The sequence below is a fragment of the Stenella coeruleoalba genome (assembly GCF_951394435.1).
Source record: "Stenella coeruleoalba genome assembly, chromosome: X".
NCBI classification, from domain to species: domain Eukaryota; kingdom Metazoa; phylum Chordata; class Mammalia; order Artiodactyla; family Delphinidae; genus Stenella; species Stenella coeruleoalba.
The window spans coordinates 13785111-13807081 of NC_137152.1; the positions used below are offsets into that span (position 1 = coordinate 13785111).

Genomic DNA, 21971 nt, shown 5'->3' on the forward strand with positions numbered 1-21971 from the left:
AGATAACATTAAGCTGCTCGTAAGCTATCACATTTCACTGTGTTGTCAGGTTTGGACTTAACAGCAGAACTAAGGAACAGCAAGCGCCAATATCAATCTTCTCAGAACGTCCTCCTGGGGGCTGAGAGATGGATATGGGGCCTCCTGGGGTTTGTAAGGAAGACGGAGGAGCTGCATCTTGCCCTCCACAGACAGGCTTGCTTTGTGGTTGTCTCAATAGCAAATCTTGGGTGTAGTAGTTTTAATAGCACTGCAGAGAGCCATAAACAGGAATTATAGGCATCACAGAATTAAAAACATGCAGTGTAGAATTAAAATTAGAAAGTGACTTTTTTTTTTTACCCTTGTCCAAGAAACAGTAGCTTAGTAGTGCATTCATCAGAATACCACTTCTGCCATCTGGTGGCCATGACTAATACTGACCTATGAGACAAGGCCTTGCTCACAAATGAGCTTCCCTGTAGGTTCTCTGTTTGGACAGCTGGAATGTCCTGGCTTCCACCAGGAGGGAGTGGATGATGAAGCACAGACAAGCCCGGCTGTGGTGGCAGCAGCAGCGTGCTCCTTTTGGAAATGGGGCTATAAGGAGGGAGCTGGGGGACTGAGATCAGAACCGAGGAATCGGCTGCCTTCAAGATCTGCTCAATAGCCAACCCCTCAACAAAGTCTCCTGAGGGCCAGGCACTGTGCTACACCTAGGACTCAGAGAGCAACAGTGTGTGGTCCTTGCCCACAAGGAATTCCTGGCCTACTGAGGGAGACAGGCAAGTAACCAGGTAATTTCAACACAGTGATATGGGGGCTCAGAGGAAAGGCACTCATGATGCCATGGAGCTTCAGGGAAGGCTCCTCAGAGGAAGCAGCATCCTAATGGATTTCAAGTTATTTAGAATCTGATTCCTCTCTTTTTCCTTTTTTTCTTAGCAGTTCTTTATGCTCAGAGCCAATAATGGCTTGAAGTGATACCAATGTTTATGTTTGTGAGACAGGGAGAGATTACTAAGAGGCGATAAAGAGAGATTTATGTTTTATATTTCCTTTCCTTTCAAGTTTCAGGGCTGGGGTCTAAATTTCGTTGGTCTAAGGGAATAAGCACCAAGAGTCTACTGCAGTTTCAGGCTCTAGTTGACGAATGTTCTCCTCACACCACCACCAGAAAGAAGTATTAGGGACCCATTAATCTACCTGCCTACTCCCGGCCTGGGGCAAATGAAAGGGCAGGAGGGGAGAAATTGAATGGCAAATTGAGTTGATATCATCTCCCTCCAGACCCCTCCCTTCCTTCTACCTTTTCCTAACTAGTGACACCTATATTTTACTCTTCATTATGCATTTAAGAATATAAAAGCTTTTCCTTACACGGCCCATTTAGAAAAGCCCACTGTTTCCTTGCAGAGAAAAATGGAGGTGGGCACTTTAACATGGAAGACATTTATCTCAAAAAGACCTCTTGGAAGGGAGATCAAGCTGGCAGAGTGGGACATGGAGCTCACTTCCCCCCTACAAATACATAAAAAAATACAGCTACATCGGGAACGATTCTCACAGGATACCAGCTGAAAGCTGTCAAAAGATCTCATACAACCAAAGCTGCAAGAAAGATCCCCACATAACCGGGTAGGACGAAAGGAGAGAAAAAAAAGAAGGAATCAGGATGGGACCTGCACCCCTGGAAGGGAGCTGTGAAAGAGGAAGGGTTCCCTCACCCTGGGAACCTCCTTCGCTGGCGGGAAGGTCCGCCAGGACAAGGGAGCTGCAGGGGCCTGGAATTTGCAAGAGAGGAGTGTGCCCGGGCTGACTTGCTGCCAAGCAAGATACAGAGGGACCGGCTGACAGCTGCCGTGCTGCCACGCTTCCCAGCCTGAGATGCGTGCCTGCTGGGATGCACAGCTCGTGGGTGCTGAAACTCAGGCTTCAGTGGACAGACACGGGAAGAGGACTTGCTTTGGCTGCGCAGAGACATCCTGAAGAGCCTGGAGTGTGGTCTGGGCTGTAATTGGGGCTGCACACAGGACAGGGCACAGGTCCGCCAAAGGACCCCATTATCGACGCATGAAGGGCCGGGTACGGGTCCACCATAGACGCCTCATTGTCAGTGTGCTCACTGCGGGGGTGCGGCTCCAGCCACGCCAGACTTTGGGAGCGCGCACGTACCAGGGCTGACGTCAGAGCCAATCATCAGCACTCCCACCGTGGGGCGCAGCTCCGGCAGGCCTTGGGAGCTCATGCTTCGTGAACCTGCACACTTCAAAGGCAAGGCTGACGCTCGAGCCAATTATCAGCGCTCCCACAGCCGAGACGGGTCTCAGGGCGGCACCAGCAGCAGCGGATTTTGTGGGTGTGCACACCGGGTGGCAGGAGGCCTCACAGAGTCACAGGTCCTGGCGGACAGCTCCTGAGGAGGAACACACAGCGGCTCCCAGAGGGAGTGCTCCGGTCCCGCCTACCTCACACTGCAGCTGAGAACCAGATCTCAGGGCCTCTACTCCAACAGCTGGGGAGTAGACCCTGCCCCTGACAGGGCTGTGACAACCACAAAGCAAAGACGAGGCCCCACCCAACATACAGTGCAGGCTCTGGCCAGCACAACACCAAACACACCCCCCATCAAGGGGGAACAGTGGGCAGCACATGCTGAGGAAAGATGTGGCAGACATCCATACCAAATAGAGCCCTCACACCAAAAATAACGTGGACTCACACAGTCTACCCCAGCACACTCCCACATAGAAACAGCCTTTCAGGACCACAGTAGATAACTGTTTCTCCTAAATTCGTGGAGTTAGAGAAATATAAGTAAAACGAAAATGCAGAGGAACGACTCCCAATTTAAAAGAATAAGAGAAATCCCCTGAGAGAACGATGAAACAAACCTCGCCAGTCTACCAGGCCCTGAGTTCAAAAAGGAGGTAATAAAAATGCTAAAGGACCTAAGAAACACTATTGATAGAAATGTAGATCACTGTAACAAGGAACTATTCAATAGAAACCATGAACAGGAGCCAATCAAAATTAGACAACTCAATTGCCAAGATAAAAACCGAACTAAAGTCAATAAACAGCAGACTTAAATAAGTCTAAATAGCAGAATGAACAAGTCATCTGGAAGATAAAATAACACAAACCACCCAATCAGAACAGCAGACAGAAAGACAAGTGAAAAAAAAAGTGAAAGCAACATACGAGATCCATGGGATAAAATATAAAGTGTGCACATAATACGGATTCCAGGAGAAGAAGAAAGAGAAAAAGGGATCCAAAATGTACCTGAAGAAATTCTGGCTGAAAACTTCCCAAACCTAAAGAAGGAAACAGATATCCAGGTACAGGAATCACAGACCATCCCAAACAAGATGAACCCAAACTGATCCACACCAAGACACGTAATTAAAATGGCAAAAGTGAAAAATAAAGGGAGGATTCTAAAGGCAGCAAGAGAAAAACAGAGTCATTTACAAGGGAATATCATAAGGCTATCAGCTGACTGCTCTACAGAAACTCTGCAGGCCAGAAGGGAGTGGCAAGATACATTCAAAGTTCTGAAAGGAAAAAACCTGCAACCTCGGATACTCTGCCCAGCAAGATTATCATTTAGAATAGAAGGAGGGAGAAAGAATTTCTCAGACGAGCAAAAAACTAAAAGAATACAGCAACACGGCAATACTCATGAAAAGATATTCAACATCACTAATTATTAGAGAAATGCAAATCAAAACTACACTGAGGGCTTCCCTGGTGGCACAGTGGCTGAGAATCCACCTGCCAGTGCAGGGGACACGGGTTCGATCCCTGGTCCGGGAATATCCCACATGCCATGGAGCAACTAAGCCCATGCGCCACAACCAATGAGCCTGCGCTCTAGAGCCCGCATGCCACAACTACTGAGCCTGCATGCTGCAACTACTGAAACCCGCGTGCCTAGAGCCTGTGCTCTCAAGAGAAGCCACCGCAATGAGAAGCCCGTGCACCACAACGAAGAGTAGCCCCCACTCGCCGCAACTAGAGGAAGCCCGTGAGCAGCAACAAAGACCCAACACAGCCAAAAATAAATTTGTAAAAATTAGTAAATAATAATAAAAAAAAACTGCATTGAGATATCACCTCACACCAGTCAGAATGGCTATCATCAAAAAATCCAGAAACGGTAAATGCTGGAGAGGGTGTGGAGAAAAGGGAACCCTCCTACACTGCTGATGGGAATGTAAATTGGTACAGCCACTATGGAGCAGAGTATGGAGGTTCCTTAAAAAACTAAAAATAGACCTACCGTATGATCCTGCAATCCCACTCCTGGGCATATATCCAGAGAAAAACATGGTCCGAAAGGATACATGCACCCCAGTGTTCATTGCAGCACCGACAATAGCCAAGACACGCAAGCAACCTAAATGTCCATCAACAGAGGAATGGATAAAGAAGATGTGGTGTATATATACAATGGAATATTACTCAGCCATTAAAAAGAATGAAATAATGCCATTTGCAGCAACATGGATGGACCCAGAGAGTGTCATACTGAGTGAAGGAAGTCAGACAGAGAAAGTGAGATAGATATCATATGATATTGCTTATATGCAGAATCTTAAAAAAAATGATACAAATGTACTTATTTAAGAAATCAAAACAGACTCACAGACTTAGAGAACAAACTTATGGTTCTAGGGCAAGGGTGGATACTTAGGGAGTTTGGGATGGACATGTACACACTGCTATACTTAAAATGGATAACCAACAAGGACCTACTGTGTAAAACAGGGGACTCTGCTCAATATTATGTAACAACCTAAATGGGAAAAGAATTTGATAAAGAATAGATACATGCATATGTATAACTAAATCACTTTGCTGTATAACCTGAAACTAACACAACATTGTTAATCAACTACACTCCAGTATGAAATAAAAAGTTAAAAAAAAGAAGAATATAGAAATACTAAGCCTATCCTAAAAGAAATATTGAAAGGTCTTCTCTAAACAGAAAAGAAGCAAGAATCTATAGGAAAGGGAAAATCAGAACAGGAAAGGCAAATATATAAAAGGACTGAAGATCACTTAAATAAGCCAGTACATAAATTTAAAAACAATCAAAAAATTTGTGAAAGCAACTATAAGGAACAACAAAAGGATAAACATGAAGACGTAAAAGAGGACATCAGAATCACATAATGTGGGAGAGGGGAGTAAGAATATGTAGTTTTTTTAGAATGTGTTTGAGCTTACATGACTATCAGTCTAAGGCAAGAAGATACAGTTATGGTTTAACATACTTGAAAACCAGGGTAACCACAAATTAAAAACATACAGTGGTCTCACAAAAGCCAAAAAGAAAGGAACTCAAGCATAATACAAAAGAAAACCATAAACTACAAAAGGAAAAACAAAAAGAAGGAACAAAGAAGAAATACAAAATCAACTGGAAAACAAGGTTTAAAATGGCAATAAATACATACTTATCAATAATTACTTTAAATGTCAATAGACTAAATGCTCTGATAAAAAGACACAGATTGGCAGATTGGATAATAAAACAAGAACCTACAATCTGCTGCCTATAAGAGACCCACTGTAGGGTTAAAGACATGCATAGATTGAAAGTGAGGGGATGGAAAAAGATATTTCATGCAAATGGAAATGACAAGAAAGCGAGGGTAGCAATACTCATATCAGAAAAAATAGACTTTAAAACAAAGGCCATGAATAAAGACAAAGAAGGACCCTGTATTAATGATAAAAGGATCAATATAAGAAGAGGATAATATTACACTCATTAACGTATATGTATGCAATATAGGAGCACCTAAATACATGAAACAAATACTAACAGACATAAAAGGAGAAACTGATGGGAATACAATAGTAGCAGGAGATTTTAACACCCCACTGACATCAATGGACAGATCTTCCAAACAGAAAATCAGTAAGGCAACAGAGACTCTAAATTACACATTAAAACAGACTTAATTGATATCTACAGGACACTACATCCAAGAAAACCAAAATACTCTTTTCAAGTACACATGGAACATTCTCTAGGGTAGACCACATACTAAGACACAAAACAAGCCTCAACAAATTTAAGAGAAAAGAAATTACCTCAAGCATCTTCTCTGACCACAATGGCATGAAACTAGAAATCAACCACAGAAAGAAAAATGAGAAAAAAAATGATTACATAGAGACTAAACAACATGCTACTAAAAAAAACGAGTCAACAATTAAATCAAAGAGAAAATTAAAAAAATACCTCAAGACAAAGGAAAATAAAAACACATGGGCTTCCCTGGTGGCGCAGTGGTTGAGAGTCCGCCTGCCAATGCAGGGGACATGGGTTCGTGCCCCGGTCCAGGAAGATACCACATGCCGCGGAGCGGCTAGGCCCGTGAACCATGGCCGCTGAGCCTGCGCTCCGCAACGGGAGAGGCCACAACAGTGAGAGGCCCGCGTACCACACACACACACACACACACACACACACACACACACACACACACACACAAACCCACAACCATCCGAAATCTATGGGATGCAGTCCTGAGAGAGAAGCTTACAGCAATACACGTCTTCCTCAAAAAATAAGAAAAATCTCAAACAACCTAACCTTCCACCTAAAAGAATTAGAAAAGAACATACAAAACCTAAAGCCAGCAGACGGAAGGAAATAAAGATCAGAGAGGAAATAAATAAAAGAGAATTACAAATAATAAAAAACTCAATAAAACCAAGAGCTGTTTTTTGAAAGGGTAAACAAAATCGATGACCCTCTAGCCAGGCTCACCAAAAACAAAAGAGAGAGGACCCAAATAAACAAAATAAGAAATGAAAGAGAAACAACAACCAATACCGCAGAAGCACAAAAAATCTTAAGAAAAAAACCATGAACAGTTTATATGCCAACAAAATGGACAACATAGAAGAAACTGACAAGTTTCTAGAAACATACAGCCTGCCAAAACTGAATCAAAAAGAAACAGATAATTTGAACAGCCCGATCACTAGAAGTAAAATAGAATCTGTATAAAACAACAACAACAACAAACCTCCCTGCAAACAAAAGTCTAGGACCAGATGGCTTCACTGGGGAATTCTACCAAACAAAAAGAAGAACTCATACCTATCTTTCTCAAACTATTCCAAACGACTGAAGAGGAGGGAACACTCCCAAAATCATTTTATGAAGCCACTATCACCCTTATACCAAAACCAGACAACGATACTACAAAAAAACAAAATCACAGGTCAGTATCTTTGATGAATATAGATGGAAAATTCCTCAACAAAATATTAGCAAACTGAATCCAACAACACATAAGAAGGATCATACACCATGATCAAGTTGGATTCATTCCAAGGTCACAAGGATGGTTCAACATACACAAATCAATCAACGTGATACACCGTATCAACAAAAGAAAAGACAGAAACAACATGATCATCTCAATAGATGCAGAAAAAGCATTTGATAAAATTCAACATCCATTCATGATAAAAATTCTCACCAAAGCAGGTATAGAGGGATCATATCTCAACATAATAAAATCCATTTACAACAAACCCACAGTGAATATAATACTCAACAGTGAAAAGGTGAAATCTTTCCCACTAAATTCTGGAACAAGACAAGGATGTCCACTCTCACCGCTTCTATTCAACACAATATTGGAAGTCCTAGCCACAGCAGTCAGACAAGAAAAAGAAATAAAAGGTATCCAAATTGGAAGGGAAGAGATAAAATTGTTATTGTACGCAGATGACATGACACTCTATATAGAAGACCCTAAAGACTCCACACAAAAACTGTTAGAATAAATGAATTCAGCAAAGTAGCAGGATACAAGATCAATATACAGAAATCTGTTGCATTTCTTTATACTAACAATGAAATATATCAGAAAGAGAAAGTAAAAAAACAATCCCATTTACAATTGTGCAAAGGGCTTCCCTGGTGGCACAATGGTTAAGAATCCACCTGCCAATGCAGGGGACACGGGTTTGAACCCTGGCCCGGGAAGATCCCACATGCCGCGGAGCAACTAAGCCTGTGCGCCACAACTACTGAGGCTGCGCTCTAGAGCCTGCGTGCCACAACTACTGAGCCCCCGTGCCACAACTACTGAAGCCTGCACACCTAGAGCCTGTGCTCCGCAACAAGAGAGGCCACCGCAATGAGAAGCCCGTGCACTGCAACAAAGAGTAGCCTCCGCTCGCCGCAACTAGAGAAAGCCCACACGCAGCAATGAAGACCCAAAGCAGCTAAAAAGATAAAATAAAATAAATTTAAGGGCTTCCCCGGTGGCGCAAGTGGTTGAGAATCCGCCTGCCAATGCAGGGGACACGGATTCGATCCCTGGTCCGGGAAGATCCCACATGCCGCGGAGCAACTAAGCTCGTGTGCCACAACTACTGAGCCTGTGCTCTAGAGCCCGTGAGCCACAACTACTGAGCCCGTGTGCCACAACTACTGAAGCCCACGCGCCTAGAGCCCGTGCTCCACAATGAGAGAAGCCACTGCAATGAGAGGCCCACGCACCGCAACAAAGAGTAGCCCCCGCTCGCCGCAACTAGAGAAAGCCCGCGCGCAGCAACGAAGACCCAACACAGACAAAAATAAATAAATAAAATAAATTTTAAAAAATAAATAAATAAATAAATTTAAATAAATAAATAAATAAAATTGTGCAATAAATAAAACCTAACCAAGGAGATGAAAGACCTATATGCTGAGAACTATAAAACACTGATAAAGGAAACTGAAAATGATACGAAGAAATGGAAAGCTATCCCATGCTCTTGGATTGGAATAATTAATATTGTTAAAACAGCCATACTACCCAAAGCAATCTACAGATTTCACATGATCTCTGTCAAATTACCCGTGATATTTTTCACAGAGCTAGAACACATAATCCTAAAATTTACATGGAACTACAAAAGACCAAGAATTGCCAAGGCAACTCTGAGGAAATAGAACAAAGCTGGAGGCATAACCCTCCCAGATTTCAGACAATACTGCAAAGCTACAGTAATCCAAACAGCATGGTATTGGTACAAAAACAGACATATACATCAAAAGAACAGAATTAGAGATCCCAGAAATAAACCCACACACCTACAGTCAATTAATCTTCAACAAAGGAGGCAAGAATATACAGTGGAGAAAAGACAGTCCCTTCAGCAAGTGGTGTTGAGAAAGCTGGACAGCCTCATGTAAATCAATGAAGTTAGAACACAACCTCACACCATACACAACAATAAACCTAAAATGGCTTAAAGACTTAAACATAAGATATGACACCATAAAACTCCTGGAAGAGAACATAGGCAAAACATTCTCAGACATAAATCACAGTAATGTTTTCTTAGATCAGTCTTCCAAGGTAAAAGAAGTAAATGCAAAAATAAATAAATGGAACCTAGTCAAACTTATAGGCTTTTTCACAGCAAAGCAAACCATAAACAAAATGAAAAGACAACCTACAGACTGGGAAAAAATATTTGCAAACGATGAGAAGAACAAGGGCTTAATTTCCAAAATATACAGACACCTCATACAACTCAGTATCAGAAAACAAACAAACAACCCAATCAATAACTGGGCAGAAGACCTAAATAGACATTTCTCCAAAGAAGACATACAGTTGGCCAACAGGCACATGAAAAAATGCTCAACATCGCTAATTATTGGGAAAATGCAAATTAAAACTACAAGGAGTTATCACCTCACACCAGTCAGAATGGCCATCATCAAAAAGTCTAAAAATAATAAATGCTGGAGATGGTGTGGAGAAAAGGGAACCCTCCTACACCGTTGGTGGAATGTAAATTGGTGCAGCCACTATGGAGAACAGTATGGAGGTTCCTTAAAAAACTAAAAATAGAGTTACCATATATGATCCAGCAAACCCACTCCTGGGCATATACCTAGACACAACTATAATTCAAAAAGATACATGCACTGCTATGTTCATTGCAGCACTATTTACAATAGCCAAGACATAGAAGCAACCTGAGAGTCCATCAATAGATGAATGGATAAAGAAGATGTGGTGTATATACAATGGAATATTACTCAGCGCTAAAAAAGAATGAAATATTGCCATTTGCAGCAACATGGATGGACCTAGAGATTATCATACCAAGTCAGACAGAGAAAGACAAATATTATATGATATCACTTATGTGTGGAATCTAAAAAAAAAAATACAAATTCATTTATTGACCAAACAGAAACAGACTCATAGACATAGAAAACAAACTTACGGTTACCAAAGGGGAAAGGGGAGGCGGAGGGATAAATTAGGAGTATGGGATTAACAGATACACAGCACTATATATAAAATAGATAAACAACAAGGATTTACTGTATAGCACAGGGAACTATATTCAGTATCTTGTAATAACCTATATTGGAAAAGAATCTGAAGCTGTATGCCTGAAACTAACACAGTATTGTATTCCATTGTTTTTTTTCTTAATTAATTAATTTATTTATTTTTCACTGCACTGGGTCTTCACTGCTGCGTGCAGGCTTGTCTCTAGTTGCGGCGAGCGGGGGCTACTCTTTGTTGCAGTGCACGGGCTTCTCATTGCGGTGGCTTCTCTTGTTGTGGAGCATGGGCTCTAGGCACGTGGGCTTCAGTAGTTGTGGCTCGCAGGCTTGGCTGCTCTGTGGCATGTGGAATCTTCCCGGACCAGGGCTCGAACCCGTGAACCCTTCATTGGCAGGCAAATTCTTAACCACTGCCCCACCAGGGAAGTCCCACAATATTGTAAATCAACTATATAATTTTTTTTTAAGTCTTCCTGATGAACAATGGCTATGGTGGCAGTTTAGCAAAGACCACCTGTGTGGGGATGAGGACTTTTCTCTGGTTGTGAATGGGAGTCAACATTTGTCTAAAGAATCCCAAGCAGGGCTTCCCTGGTGGCGCAGTGGTTGAGAATCTGCCTACTAATGCAGGGGACACGGGTTCGAGCCCTGGTCTGGGAAGATCCCACATGCCGCGGAGCAACTAGACCCGTGAGCCACAACTACTGAGCCTGCGCGTCTGGAGCCTGTGCTCTGCAACGAGAGGCCGCGATAGTGAGAGGCCTGCGCACCGCGATGAAGAGTGGCCCCCGCTTGCCACAACTAGAGAAGCCCTCGCACAGAAACTAAGACCCAACACAGCCAAAAATTAATTAATTAATTAATTAAGGAGCCAGATTAAAAAAAAAAAAAAGAATCCCAAGCAAAGGTAGGTGAGAAATACTGCCCCATTTTCCTGACACAGACAAAGTTGGCAGTTGAGGCAGGGAGGCCCACAGACAGGCCAGTCAGACATGGACAGAAATCAGAAGGCTCAAGAGTGCTCAGGTACTGGTTTAGAGTACAGCACACTGACTACAGCAAAGAGGAAAGGGGCCAGCATTAGGGCAGCCAGCGTAAATAGGCAACAGGACCAGAGAACGACCTAACAGCAAGGGCACAGCGAGGGCACTAACTAACTACACAGCCCATGGGAAAGGTAGGGCTTTAAAGTGCATTCTACTGTTACAAAAGCAGACCTTAATGAAAGCGTTAATTTGTTCTTCCTTTCAGTCACTCCACAAACATTTATTGAGAACCCACTATATCACAGGCACAGCAGGGCACTGCGACAGAAAGCTGAATATAATCTCTGTTGTCCAGGGGCAGCCTTCTATAAAAGAGGCAGACATATAGAGAGATCCTGATGTTTATCAATACAATGAGAGAGATGAAATGGCCACTGGCACTACAGGGCCTTCAGAGGAAGGGCATCTGACGCCACCTGAGAGGGTCAGTGTAGTTAGCTGTTTCCTAACACGGGTAAAAGAATTAGTGTCTTATGAGTAGCCAAATATTCTATATTATCAATGTCCAAAGAATTAGAATGTGATAAAATGTAATTATAATCAAATACTATCAAATCCCAGCAGTCTTGCTCTGATTAGCGAGGTGTGTTTGGACCTTCTAGAGCTTACAGGTCAAGAAGTGGTCAAGAGCAGAGCCCTGGGGCCAAGTGTGTACCACTGACAGCTCGGCAATGACTTGGCCTCCCTGATTGGTTTAGGCATCTGCACAAGAGGGACACTATCAGTGCCTACTTCGTGCAGTTGTCAAGATAATGCACCTAAAAGCTTTTGCAAAGCATCTTTGATGAATGGCAATTGCTCAATAAATATTGGGCATCGTAATTATTATCGTAGACGTGCTGAGTAATGGCAACTTTAAACAACACAAGACAGATTAAGACATCTGCTGCACAAATTTCTACCTTGGTCATATTGGGTGGGAGTCACGAGATTTCAGGCCCTAGGCATGAGTGTGGGCTGGGTTTTGGCAGGCAGGGAAGCCTTTGGTGTGGCCAGTATGTTGGGTAGGACGTGCTTTGGGGCTCACTGAGACACCCAGAAAGCTAAGCTGTGCTCTTGATGTCTCAGTGATTCTTGTCAATGAGTCAGGACCACTTCATCGCACACATGGAAATTTCTTGGTTTTTCCCAGAAGTACCTTTATTCCTAAATCAGACAACTGTCACCATTGGGATTTCTTTACTTTCTTAGGAACACAGGATTTGAAAGCCATCTGAGTGTTGTGGGTGACACAGCGTAGATGGGTACAACGGTGTTCAGGCCACAGGCTCTGTTTTTAAAAAATGTAATAAAGAAATAAATGAATAAGGCCCTGATGTGTAGGACTCTCCAGTTTCTGTGATATATATACTCCCACCGTAGCCTATTTCAAGCTACCAACAGTTTAAAAACTGGCTCGCAAAATTCCTGAACACATAGCAATCCGGGCCCCTGAGCCAATGTGAGCTGGCACCATCACCCACTGGATGGCTGTGAACATCTGTCGCTACACCCTGGGAGGCTCTGGTGTGTCTGTGCCTAAGGTCCACTCCAGGACTGATGTCAGCAGATCTTGCACCATTGTTCTAGATTTTTTTTTTTTTTTTTTGCTCATGTTGTTTTGAAACGAGGCATGTTGAGAAATATACCACTTTTTCCAAACTTAGAGTGAACCATCTTGTACAATGATTATGAGATGGACCCACTGAAATGTAGGTGTCCAACTTCATGTGAAGTGAAAGTTTAGTTCAGAACCATTCTGAAAAGCTTATTTGGTACACAAATGAGCTGGATTAGCAAAAACCCACTTTTTTCAAGCCTTTTGCTCATCCTCCCAAGGGGGAAAGAGAAATTGAAAATGCCAAGTATGTTTCTGTATTATCGCTTTTTCTGCCCCCAGAACACCGGAGCCGGAGTGATCGCCGCGAGCAGAGAGCTGCTGCACCCCTTTCCGTAGTAGCTCCTCCACTGCCCGCCTACCCCCCAGCTCACAGCCAGAGAAGACGCGAACTTAAGGACCGGCACTTCTTAACGGTGAGCTTGATGGCCAGGCGGCAGCCCTGTACCTACTCAGCGGGAAGTATGAGTGGGTCTTGGGCGTCAGTTTCACTCCTCCTACTGAAGGAGACTGGGCTGCCTGAAAGAGCTAATCATGGGCATTTGGAAACTGAATTTTTCCCCTTTCATTCCTGAAAGGAATGCCTCTTTTTTGGGGAACAGAGTGGGGATACAGATTTTTTAAAAAAATTTAATTGGCTGCACAATGCAGTAAAGCAATAATAGTTAAGGACTCTAGAATCAGGGAAGTTAGGAATATTGGATTAGCAGATACACGCCACTATATATAAAAAAGATAAACAACAAGGATTTAGGGCTTCCCTGGTGGCGCAGTGGTTGAGAGTCCGCCTGCCGATGCAGGGGACACGGGTTCGTGCCCCGGTCCGGGAGGATCCCACATGCCGCGGAGCGGCTGGGCCTGTGAGCCGTGGCCGCTGAGCCTGCGCGTCTGGAGCCTGTGCTCCGCAATGGGAGAGGCCACAACAGTGAGAGGCCTGCGTATCGCAAAAAAAAAAAAAACAAAAAAAACACAAGGATTTATTGCGTAGCACAGGGAACTCTTTTCAATATTTTGTAATAACCTATAATGGAAAAGAATCTGAAGAAAAAAATATGAAACTGAATCATTGTGCTGTATAACCGAAACTAACATAATACTGTAAATCAACCATCCTTCAATAAAAAATAAATAAAATAAAATCAGGGGAAAAATTGCTTCAAATCCTAATTCTTCTGCATACAAGCGGAAAGATTTAGGGCAGGTTATTTACCTTCCTTGTGCTCAGTTCCCTCATCTGTAATATGGGGATATTAATAGTAACTAGCTTATAGGGTTTGAAGCTTAAATGAAATAAGGCATGGAAAGAACTTAGCACAATGCCCGACATAGAGTAAGACCTCAGTAAATGTTAACTGCTGCAACCACTACTATTATTACTAGTCAGGCGATCGTGTGGCTGACTAGGTAGGGTGAACTGAGAAAGAACTTACATGATGTGAAAAATTACCATTTGAAGATGAATCATCTCGTAATTTCATGCTTCCCCCATTCTATAAGGGAAGGTGCTCTTCTGAGTAACCAGTTACCAGAGTGATGTCATCACCACTGGTGATGTCAGCCTTGCCTGGGTGGGTGTGGCTGTAACTCAGCTCAAGCCCCCAAGTATGGATCAGAGATGATGAAGCTGAGACCAGCTCAGAATACCTGGAAACACCATTACCCCAGGTGTGCCTTCTGAGGGCTCAGTGGGGACAGGTGAGCCCTTTGTGCCTCTGAGTAGGGCACCACTGAGGCGAGAGACTATGGTTTCTGTGACCAAATCAGCCTACACAGCCTGCCTGAATGGGTAGACCCCTGCTCCCGTCATGCCAGTTTGAGGCCCTAAGTCTAAAGAAGTTACAATAGTGTAGGTAGAAGTTGAGGTTTTTATTTGAAATTAAGGTTGTATGTATAATTATAAACCCTGTACCCTTATGGCTTTACAATATGCAAATTAGATGCAAAATATTTGGGTCACATGATGCCAGACACCAAGCTGAGAACAGATTTCATCTAAATGACTCTCATGATATATCCAGATAAAACAGTGAGTGATATTGAACAGTACACAGACATTTTTCCGACTCGTGGCTGGACAGTAGGTTTCATGTCCCTCAGGCTCATCAAGTGTCTACTAAGTGCCATGTCAAACTCACCATACTGCTGCAATGCAGCCCAGGGATAAGAAAGGAAGGTAAGAGTCTCTTATGGCTTTCTGGGTCTTTACATAGAGCAGTTACAACATGCTAGTGATTTGTCATAAAAGCCCTGCTCGACAAAAGTTCCTATTAAGCTCAAATCTGCTTGCTGTAGCATTTGCTTTTAATGAGGCATTTTCTGCATAAAAATGCTAAAAATATTTTTCCCATTCATTATAATATGTTTTGTGGCTCATTAAGCTGGCTTTCTTGGCGGGGGGCGGGGGGAGAGAAGAATGTTAAGCATTTGCAGAAATGACATAAAAATATTACCCTTTGTCTTAATCTGCATAATTTTTAATAATGTCTAAATACCAAAATAAGACTATAGGAAAAAGCTTAAACTAATGAATAGCAATGAGTGTGCTTCATTTTCCCAACAAACATTAATAAGAGGTCATACTTATGTAAATCAGAAAATTTACCCATCTCAATAACAGTATTTCTAAATAATTTGGGGAAATTTTAACTGTTCCATTTGTTTGATTGAGTTTCGGTCACCAAGGTCATTGGAAGATTTCCATTCAAGTTGAATCCCTCAGACCTGGAGCTGACTCAGACTAGAACACTGTTCTATACATTAAGCTTTGTTTACAAAGGCTGTATACTGCTGCAAGAGGAAAGGCTGTAGGGATAGGGATAGGAAATCTGTAGCCAAATTGCTAGACAGACGTTTTCGTAAACAGCAACTCTTTCCTTTACGAGACTTCAGTTAAACCATTTTTCTCCCTTTAAAAAAGCATTCATAATGAGATTCTGATATACACTCATCCACAATTCTATAAACTGTTATACTGTACTTTGGTCATTAAAGACATGATCTGTGAAGCCAAACTGCCTGGAATTGAAGACCAAGCTCTACCATTTACGAGCTATGTGACCCTGGACAAGTTAACCATTTCAGTGTCTTGGGGATAATGAGAGATAGTACCTTATAAGTTTAAAACAAGGATTGAATGTGTTAATACATGTAAACAGTACCTGACACATAAAAAGCACTTAATATGTATTAGACATCATCATCATCATTATTATGATTAGGCAATCCAAGTCCCTGAGGTATCAGTGATATAGTGATAAGACCATAGGTCCAACTAGGCTTAAATCCCAGCTCTGTAAGCTGAAAATTCAAGGGGTGTCTCCTAATGAAAGCCCATATGGAAGTCCTCCCTCATCAAGGGTGGCAAAGGAGGTGATTTCAGGCCGAGATGGTTTCACAGAGGAATTCTACTAAACTTTCAAAGTCCAGATAATCTCAACGCTCTATCAGTTGTTTCAGCACATTGAAAATGAAGAACTTCTCCATTTCTTTTATGAAACTTTTCTGAAGGTTTGATACCTAAACCTGATAAAGACAGGAGGGAGGGAGGGAGGGAGGGAGGGAGGGAGGGAGGGAGGACAGACCAATATCAACTCATGATTATTGATGCAAAAATGCTAAATTAAATGTGAGCAAACAGAATACAATATCATACTGAGAAATTAATACACCATGACTAAATGGGATTTATTCCAGGAATGGAAGGTTGGTTCAATATTAGGAAATCTATTAGTACCATATACTATATTAATAGATCTAAAGGGGGAAAATCCATATGATTACTTCCATAGATGCTGGAAAGGCCTTAAATAAAATTCAAGACCTATTCTTTATAAAAAGACTTGAGAAAATAGGAATTCAATGGTACTTCATTAACAGGATAAAATATATATGCCTTAGTCCTAAAGCCAGTATCTAACTTAATGGGGAAACATTAGAGGCATTTCCATTAAAATCAGAAACAAGGCAAGGATACTCACTATCTGCTACTAATTAGCATTATATTAGAGGGATTAATCAATGCAGTTGGACAAAACAAATCAATTACAGGCATAAGAATTGGTAAAGAAGAAGTAAACCTGTATCTAGTTGCAAATGATGTGATACTATACCAGGAAAATTCTAGAGAATCAATTATAAAACTAACTTAAACAATAAAAGAATTCAATAAGTAGCAGGATAAAAACACAAAAATCAATATCCTTCACTTACACAAAGGATAGACAATTAGAAGACCCAGTGTTATAGAAAACTCCATTTACAGCAATAACAAAGAAGATTAAATACTTAGGAATTAATTTATCACAAATGTGCAAAACCTATATTAGGAAATTTGAAAGCATTCCTAAAAGACACAAAATTATACTTTCTCAAGTGGAAGGACACCCCTTGTTCTTGGATAGAATGATTCAGCACTATAAACAAGTCAGTTCTAAATAAATTTATAAGTTTAACACAATCCTAATAAAAATTACCAATAAGCTTTTTTAAAAATGGAGTTTGACCCATTGATACTAAAGTTCTTATGGAGAAATAAACATACAAGAACAGCCAAAGGGAATTTGGGCCAAGATGGCAGAGTAGAAAGACCCTGAGCTCACCTCCTCTCACAAGCACACCAAAACCACAACTATCTGTAGAACCATCTATGAAAAAGACCAAAACCTATCCGAAAAGATCTTTAACAACTAAGACATAAAGAAGGAACCACAACAAGATGGGCAGGAGGGGCAGACTTCTCATATAATCAAGTCCCATACCCCTAGATGAGTGACCCACAAACTGGAGAATAATTATATTGCAGGGGTTCTCCCACAGGAGAGTTCTGAGCCCCATATCAGGCTCCCCAGCCCAGGGGTCCTGCAATGCTCTGGGAAGATGAGCCACCAAAGCACTTGGCTTTGAAGGCCAATGGGGTTTAATTCCAGGAGTCCCAAAGGGCTGCAGAAAATAGAGACTTCACTTTATTTATCTGATTGCACCAGGTCTTAGTTGTGGCAAGCGGGCTCCTTCATTGCGGCACACGGGCTCCGTAGTTGTGGCATGAGAACTCTTAGTTGCAGCATGCATGTGGGATCTAGTTCCCTGACCAGGGATCGAACCCAGGCCACCTGCATTGGCAGCATGGAGTCGTATCCACTGCACCACCAGGGAAGTCCCAACACCACTTTTAAAGGGCGCACACAAAACCTCATGTGCACCAGGACCCAGGGCAAAAGCAGTAACTTCATAGGAGCCAGGGCCAGAACTACCTGCTGGTCTTGAAGAGTCTCCCAAAGAGGTGGGGGGCAGCTGTGGCTCACCCTGGGGACATAGACACTGGCAGCAGCCATATTTGGGAGCTTTTTCTACCCCATGGAAGCCAGTGCTGGTGGGTGCCATTAGCTCATTAGCACCAAGACCTGGCCCCACCCAACTGCCTGTAGGTACCAGTGCTGGGACAGCTCAAGCCAAATAACTAACTGGGTGGGGACACAGCCCCACCCATCAGCAGATAGGCTGCCTAAAGACTTCCTGAGCTCACAGCCACCTCTAGACATGGCCCTGCCCACCAGAGGGCCAAGACCCAGCTCCGCCCACCAGCTGGCAGGCACTGGCCTTCCCCTCCAGGAAGCCTGCACTAGCCACTAGACCAGCCTCACCCACCAGGGGACAGATATCAGATGCCAGAAACCCACAATCCCACAGCCTGCAGACCCAGCCAGCCAAAAGCAGGCCAGACCCAACCCTGGGACAAGCTGGGCCCTGGCCCTGCCCACTAGCAGGCCAACACAAGTTTTGGGACACCCCAAACCTCATACCCAATTGTGTCAGGAACTGGCCCCTCCTACCCATCAGTGATCTGACAGCACTCTGGGATCCCTGGACCCTGCAGCCAGTCTCCAGGACCAGCTCTGCCTACCAGTAGTCCAGCACTAACCCCAGGGCCTGGCTTCACCCACCACTGGCAGGGGAGAATAGCTCCTGAGTCTTCTGGACCCTGATTCCTCCCACCAGTGAGCCAGCACTAGCCCCAGGGCCCCCTGGGGTTCTGCAGTCAGCCACCTCATGACCAGGCCCACCAACCAGTGGCATCCACACAAGGCAGGGCCTGGCAACCAATCACACCAGAGGCCGACCAAGCCTACCAGACCACCCAGACAGTCAGCCCACCACAACAGAAGGACCCACGCAGCCCTCTTAGGGGGAATCCCTAGAGCATGCAGCTTGGGTGACGAGAGGGGAGTGTGCTGCAGGGATGCATAGGACTTGTCCTACAGAAGGCCACTTCTCCAAGGTCGAGAAACATAACTAACCTACTACATACATAAAAATGCCAACAGCAACTTAAACAAAATGAGGTGGCAGAGGAACATGTTCCAGATGAAGGAACAAGAAAAAACCCCAGAAAGAACTAAGGGAAGTGGAGATAGGCATTCTACCTGAGAAAGAATTCCGAGTGATGATTGTAAAGATGATTAAAGAACTCGGGATAAGAATGGATGCATAAAACAAGTTAGAAGTTTTCAACAAAGAGTTAGAAAATATAAAGAACAACAAAACAGAGATGAAGAATAACTGAAATGAAAAATACACCAGAAGGAATCAATAGTAGACTAAATGATATTGAGGAACAGATCAGTGAGCTGGAAGACAGAGTAGTGGAAATCACTGCCACTGAACAGAAAAAGAGAAAAAAGAATAAAAAGAAATGAGGACAGTTTTAGAGACCTCTGGGACAACATCAAGCATACTAAAATTCACATTAAGTTCCAGCAGGAGAAGAGAGAGGAAAAGAGCCTGAGAACATATCTGAAAACCTAGTAGCTGAAAAATTCCCTAACCTAGGAAAGGAAACAGTCACCTAAGTCTAGGAAGCGCAGAGTCCCATACAGTAGAACCCAAAGAGGAACACACCAAGACACATTGTAATTAAAATGACAAAAATTAAAGATAAGGAGAGAATATTAAAAGCAGCAAGGGAAAAACAACAAGTAACATACGAGGGAACTCCCAAAAGGCCATCAGCTGATTTTTCAGCAGAAACTCTGCAGGCCAGGAGGGAATGGCACAATATATTCAAAGTGATGAAACAGAAAAACCTACAACCAAGCATACTCTACCCAGCAAGGCTCTCCTTCAGATTTGATGGAGATCAAATGCTTTACAGACAAGCTAAAAAGAGTTCAGCACCACCAAACCAGCTTTACAACAAATGTTAAAGGAACTTCTCTAGGCGAAAAAAGAAAAGGCCACGATTAGAAACAAGAAAATTACAAAATGAAACAGCTCACCAGTAAAGGCAAACATACAGTAAAGGTAGGTAATCATCCACACACAAAGCTAGTAGGGAGGTTAAAGACAAAAGTAATAAAATCATCTATATCCACAATAAGCAGTTAAGGGATACACAAAATAATTACATATAAAATATGATATCAAAAATAGTAATCGTGGGAATTCCCTGGTGGTCTAGTGGTTAGGACTCTGCACTTCTAATGCAGGGGGCACGGGTTCGATCCCTGGCTGGGGAGCTAAGATTCCACAAGCCTTGTGGCCAAAAGAAAAAAAAAAAGTAATCATGAGGGGAGGAGAATACAAATGCAGGGTCTTTAAAATTTATTTGAAATTAAGAGATAAGCAACTTAAAACAATCACACACACACACACACACACATATATAGACTGCTATACAAAAACCTCATGGTATCTGCAAACCAAAAATCTGTGATAGATATACACACAAAAAAAGAAAAAGGAATCCAAACATAATGCTAAAGACAGTCATCAAATCACAAGAGAAGAGAGCAAAAGAAGAAGAAAAGAAGACCTATAAAAACAAATCCAAAGCAACAAAATGGCAATAAGAACATATATATCAATAATTACCTTAAATATAAATGGACTAAATTATCCAACCAAAAGACAGAGTGGCTGAATGGATACAAAAACAAGACCTGTATATATGCTGCAACAAGAGCCTCACTTCAGATCTAGAGACACACACAGACTAAAAGTTAGAGAATGTAAAAAGGTATTCCATGCAAGTGGAAATCAAAAGAAAGTCAGCATAGCAGTAAGTATATCACACAAAATAGACTTTAAAATAAAGGCCGTTACAAAAAAGGACACTACATAATGATCAAGGGATCAATCCAAGAAGATCTAACAATTGTAAATATATATGCACCCAACATAGGAGCACCTAAATATATAAAGCAAATATTTACAAACATAAAAGGAGAAATCGACAGTAACACAGTGACAGTAGAGGACACTAACACCCCACTCACATCAATGGACAGATCAGCCAGACAGAAAATCAATAAGGAAACTGGCCTTAAATGACATGTTAGACCAGACAAACTTAATTGATATACAGAGCATTCCATCCAAAAGCAGCAGAATACACTCTTTTCAAGTGCACACAGAACATGCTCCAGGATAGATCACACGCTAGGCCACAAAACAAGCCTTAGTAAATTTAAGAAAATTGAAATCTTGTCAAGCATCTTTTCTGACCAAAACGCTATGAGACTAGGTATCAACTACAAGAAAAAAACTGCAAAAAACACAAACACATGGAGGCTAAACAATATGCTACTAAACAACCAGTGGCTAACTGAAGAAATCAAAGAGGAAATAAATACGTAGAGACAAATGACAATGAAAACACAACAATCCAAAACCTAAGGGACGCAGCAAAAGCAGTTCTAAGAAGGAAGTTTATAGCAATACAATCTTACCTCAGGAAACAAGTAAAATCTCAAATAAACAAGCTAACCTTACACTTAAAGCAACTAGAGAAAGAAGAACAAACAAAACCCAAATTTAGTAGCAGGAAAGAAATCATAAACATCAGAGCAGAAATAAATGAAACAGAGACTAAAAAATAATAGAAAAGATCAATGAAAGTGAAAGCTGGCTCTCTGAAAAGACAAACAAAATTGACAAACCTTTAGCCAGACTCATCAAGAAAAAATGGGAGAGGGCCCATATCAATAAAATCAAAATTAAAAAGGAG

At 42.2% G+C, this 21971-nt stretch overlaps 1 protein-coding gene and 1 long non-coding RNA gene across 6 annotated transcripts in view; one reads left to right on the forward strand and one right to left on the reverse strand.

The window, feature by feature from the left end:
- NHS (NHS actin remodeling regulator) overlaps nt 1-21971 on the forward strand; it is a 347396-nt gene that overhangs the window by 287417 nt on the left and 38008 nt on the right. For all 5 annotated transcript variants that reach the window (XM_079911197.1, XM_079911200.1, XM_079911198.1 and 2 more), the window contains exon 3: nt 13253-13386. In XM_079911197.1, the coding sequence (XP_079767323.1) occupies nt 13253-13386 (134 nt within the window). The remainder of the gene's footprint in view (nt 1-13252; nt 13387-21971) is intronic.
- Nucleotides 1-21971, reverse strand: part of LOC307180768 — a 97327-nt gene that overhangs the window by 34234 nt on the left and 41122 nt on the right. The window lies entirely within an intron of this gene.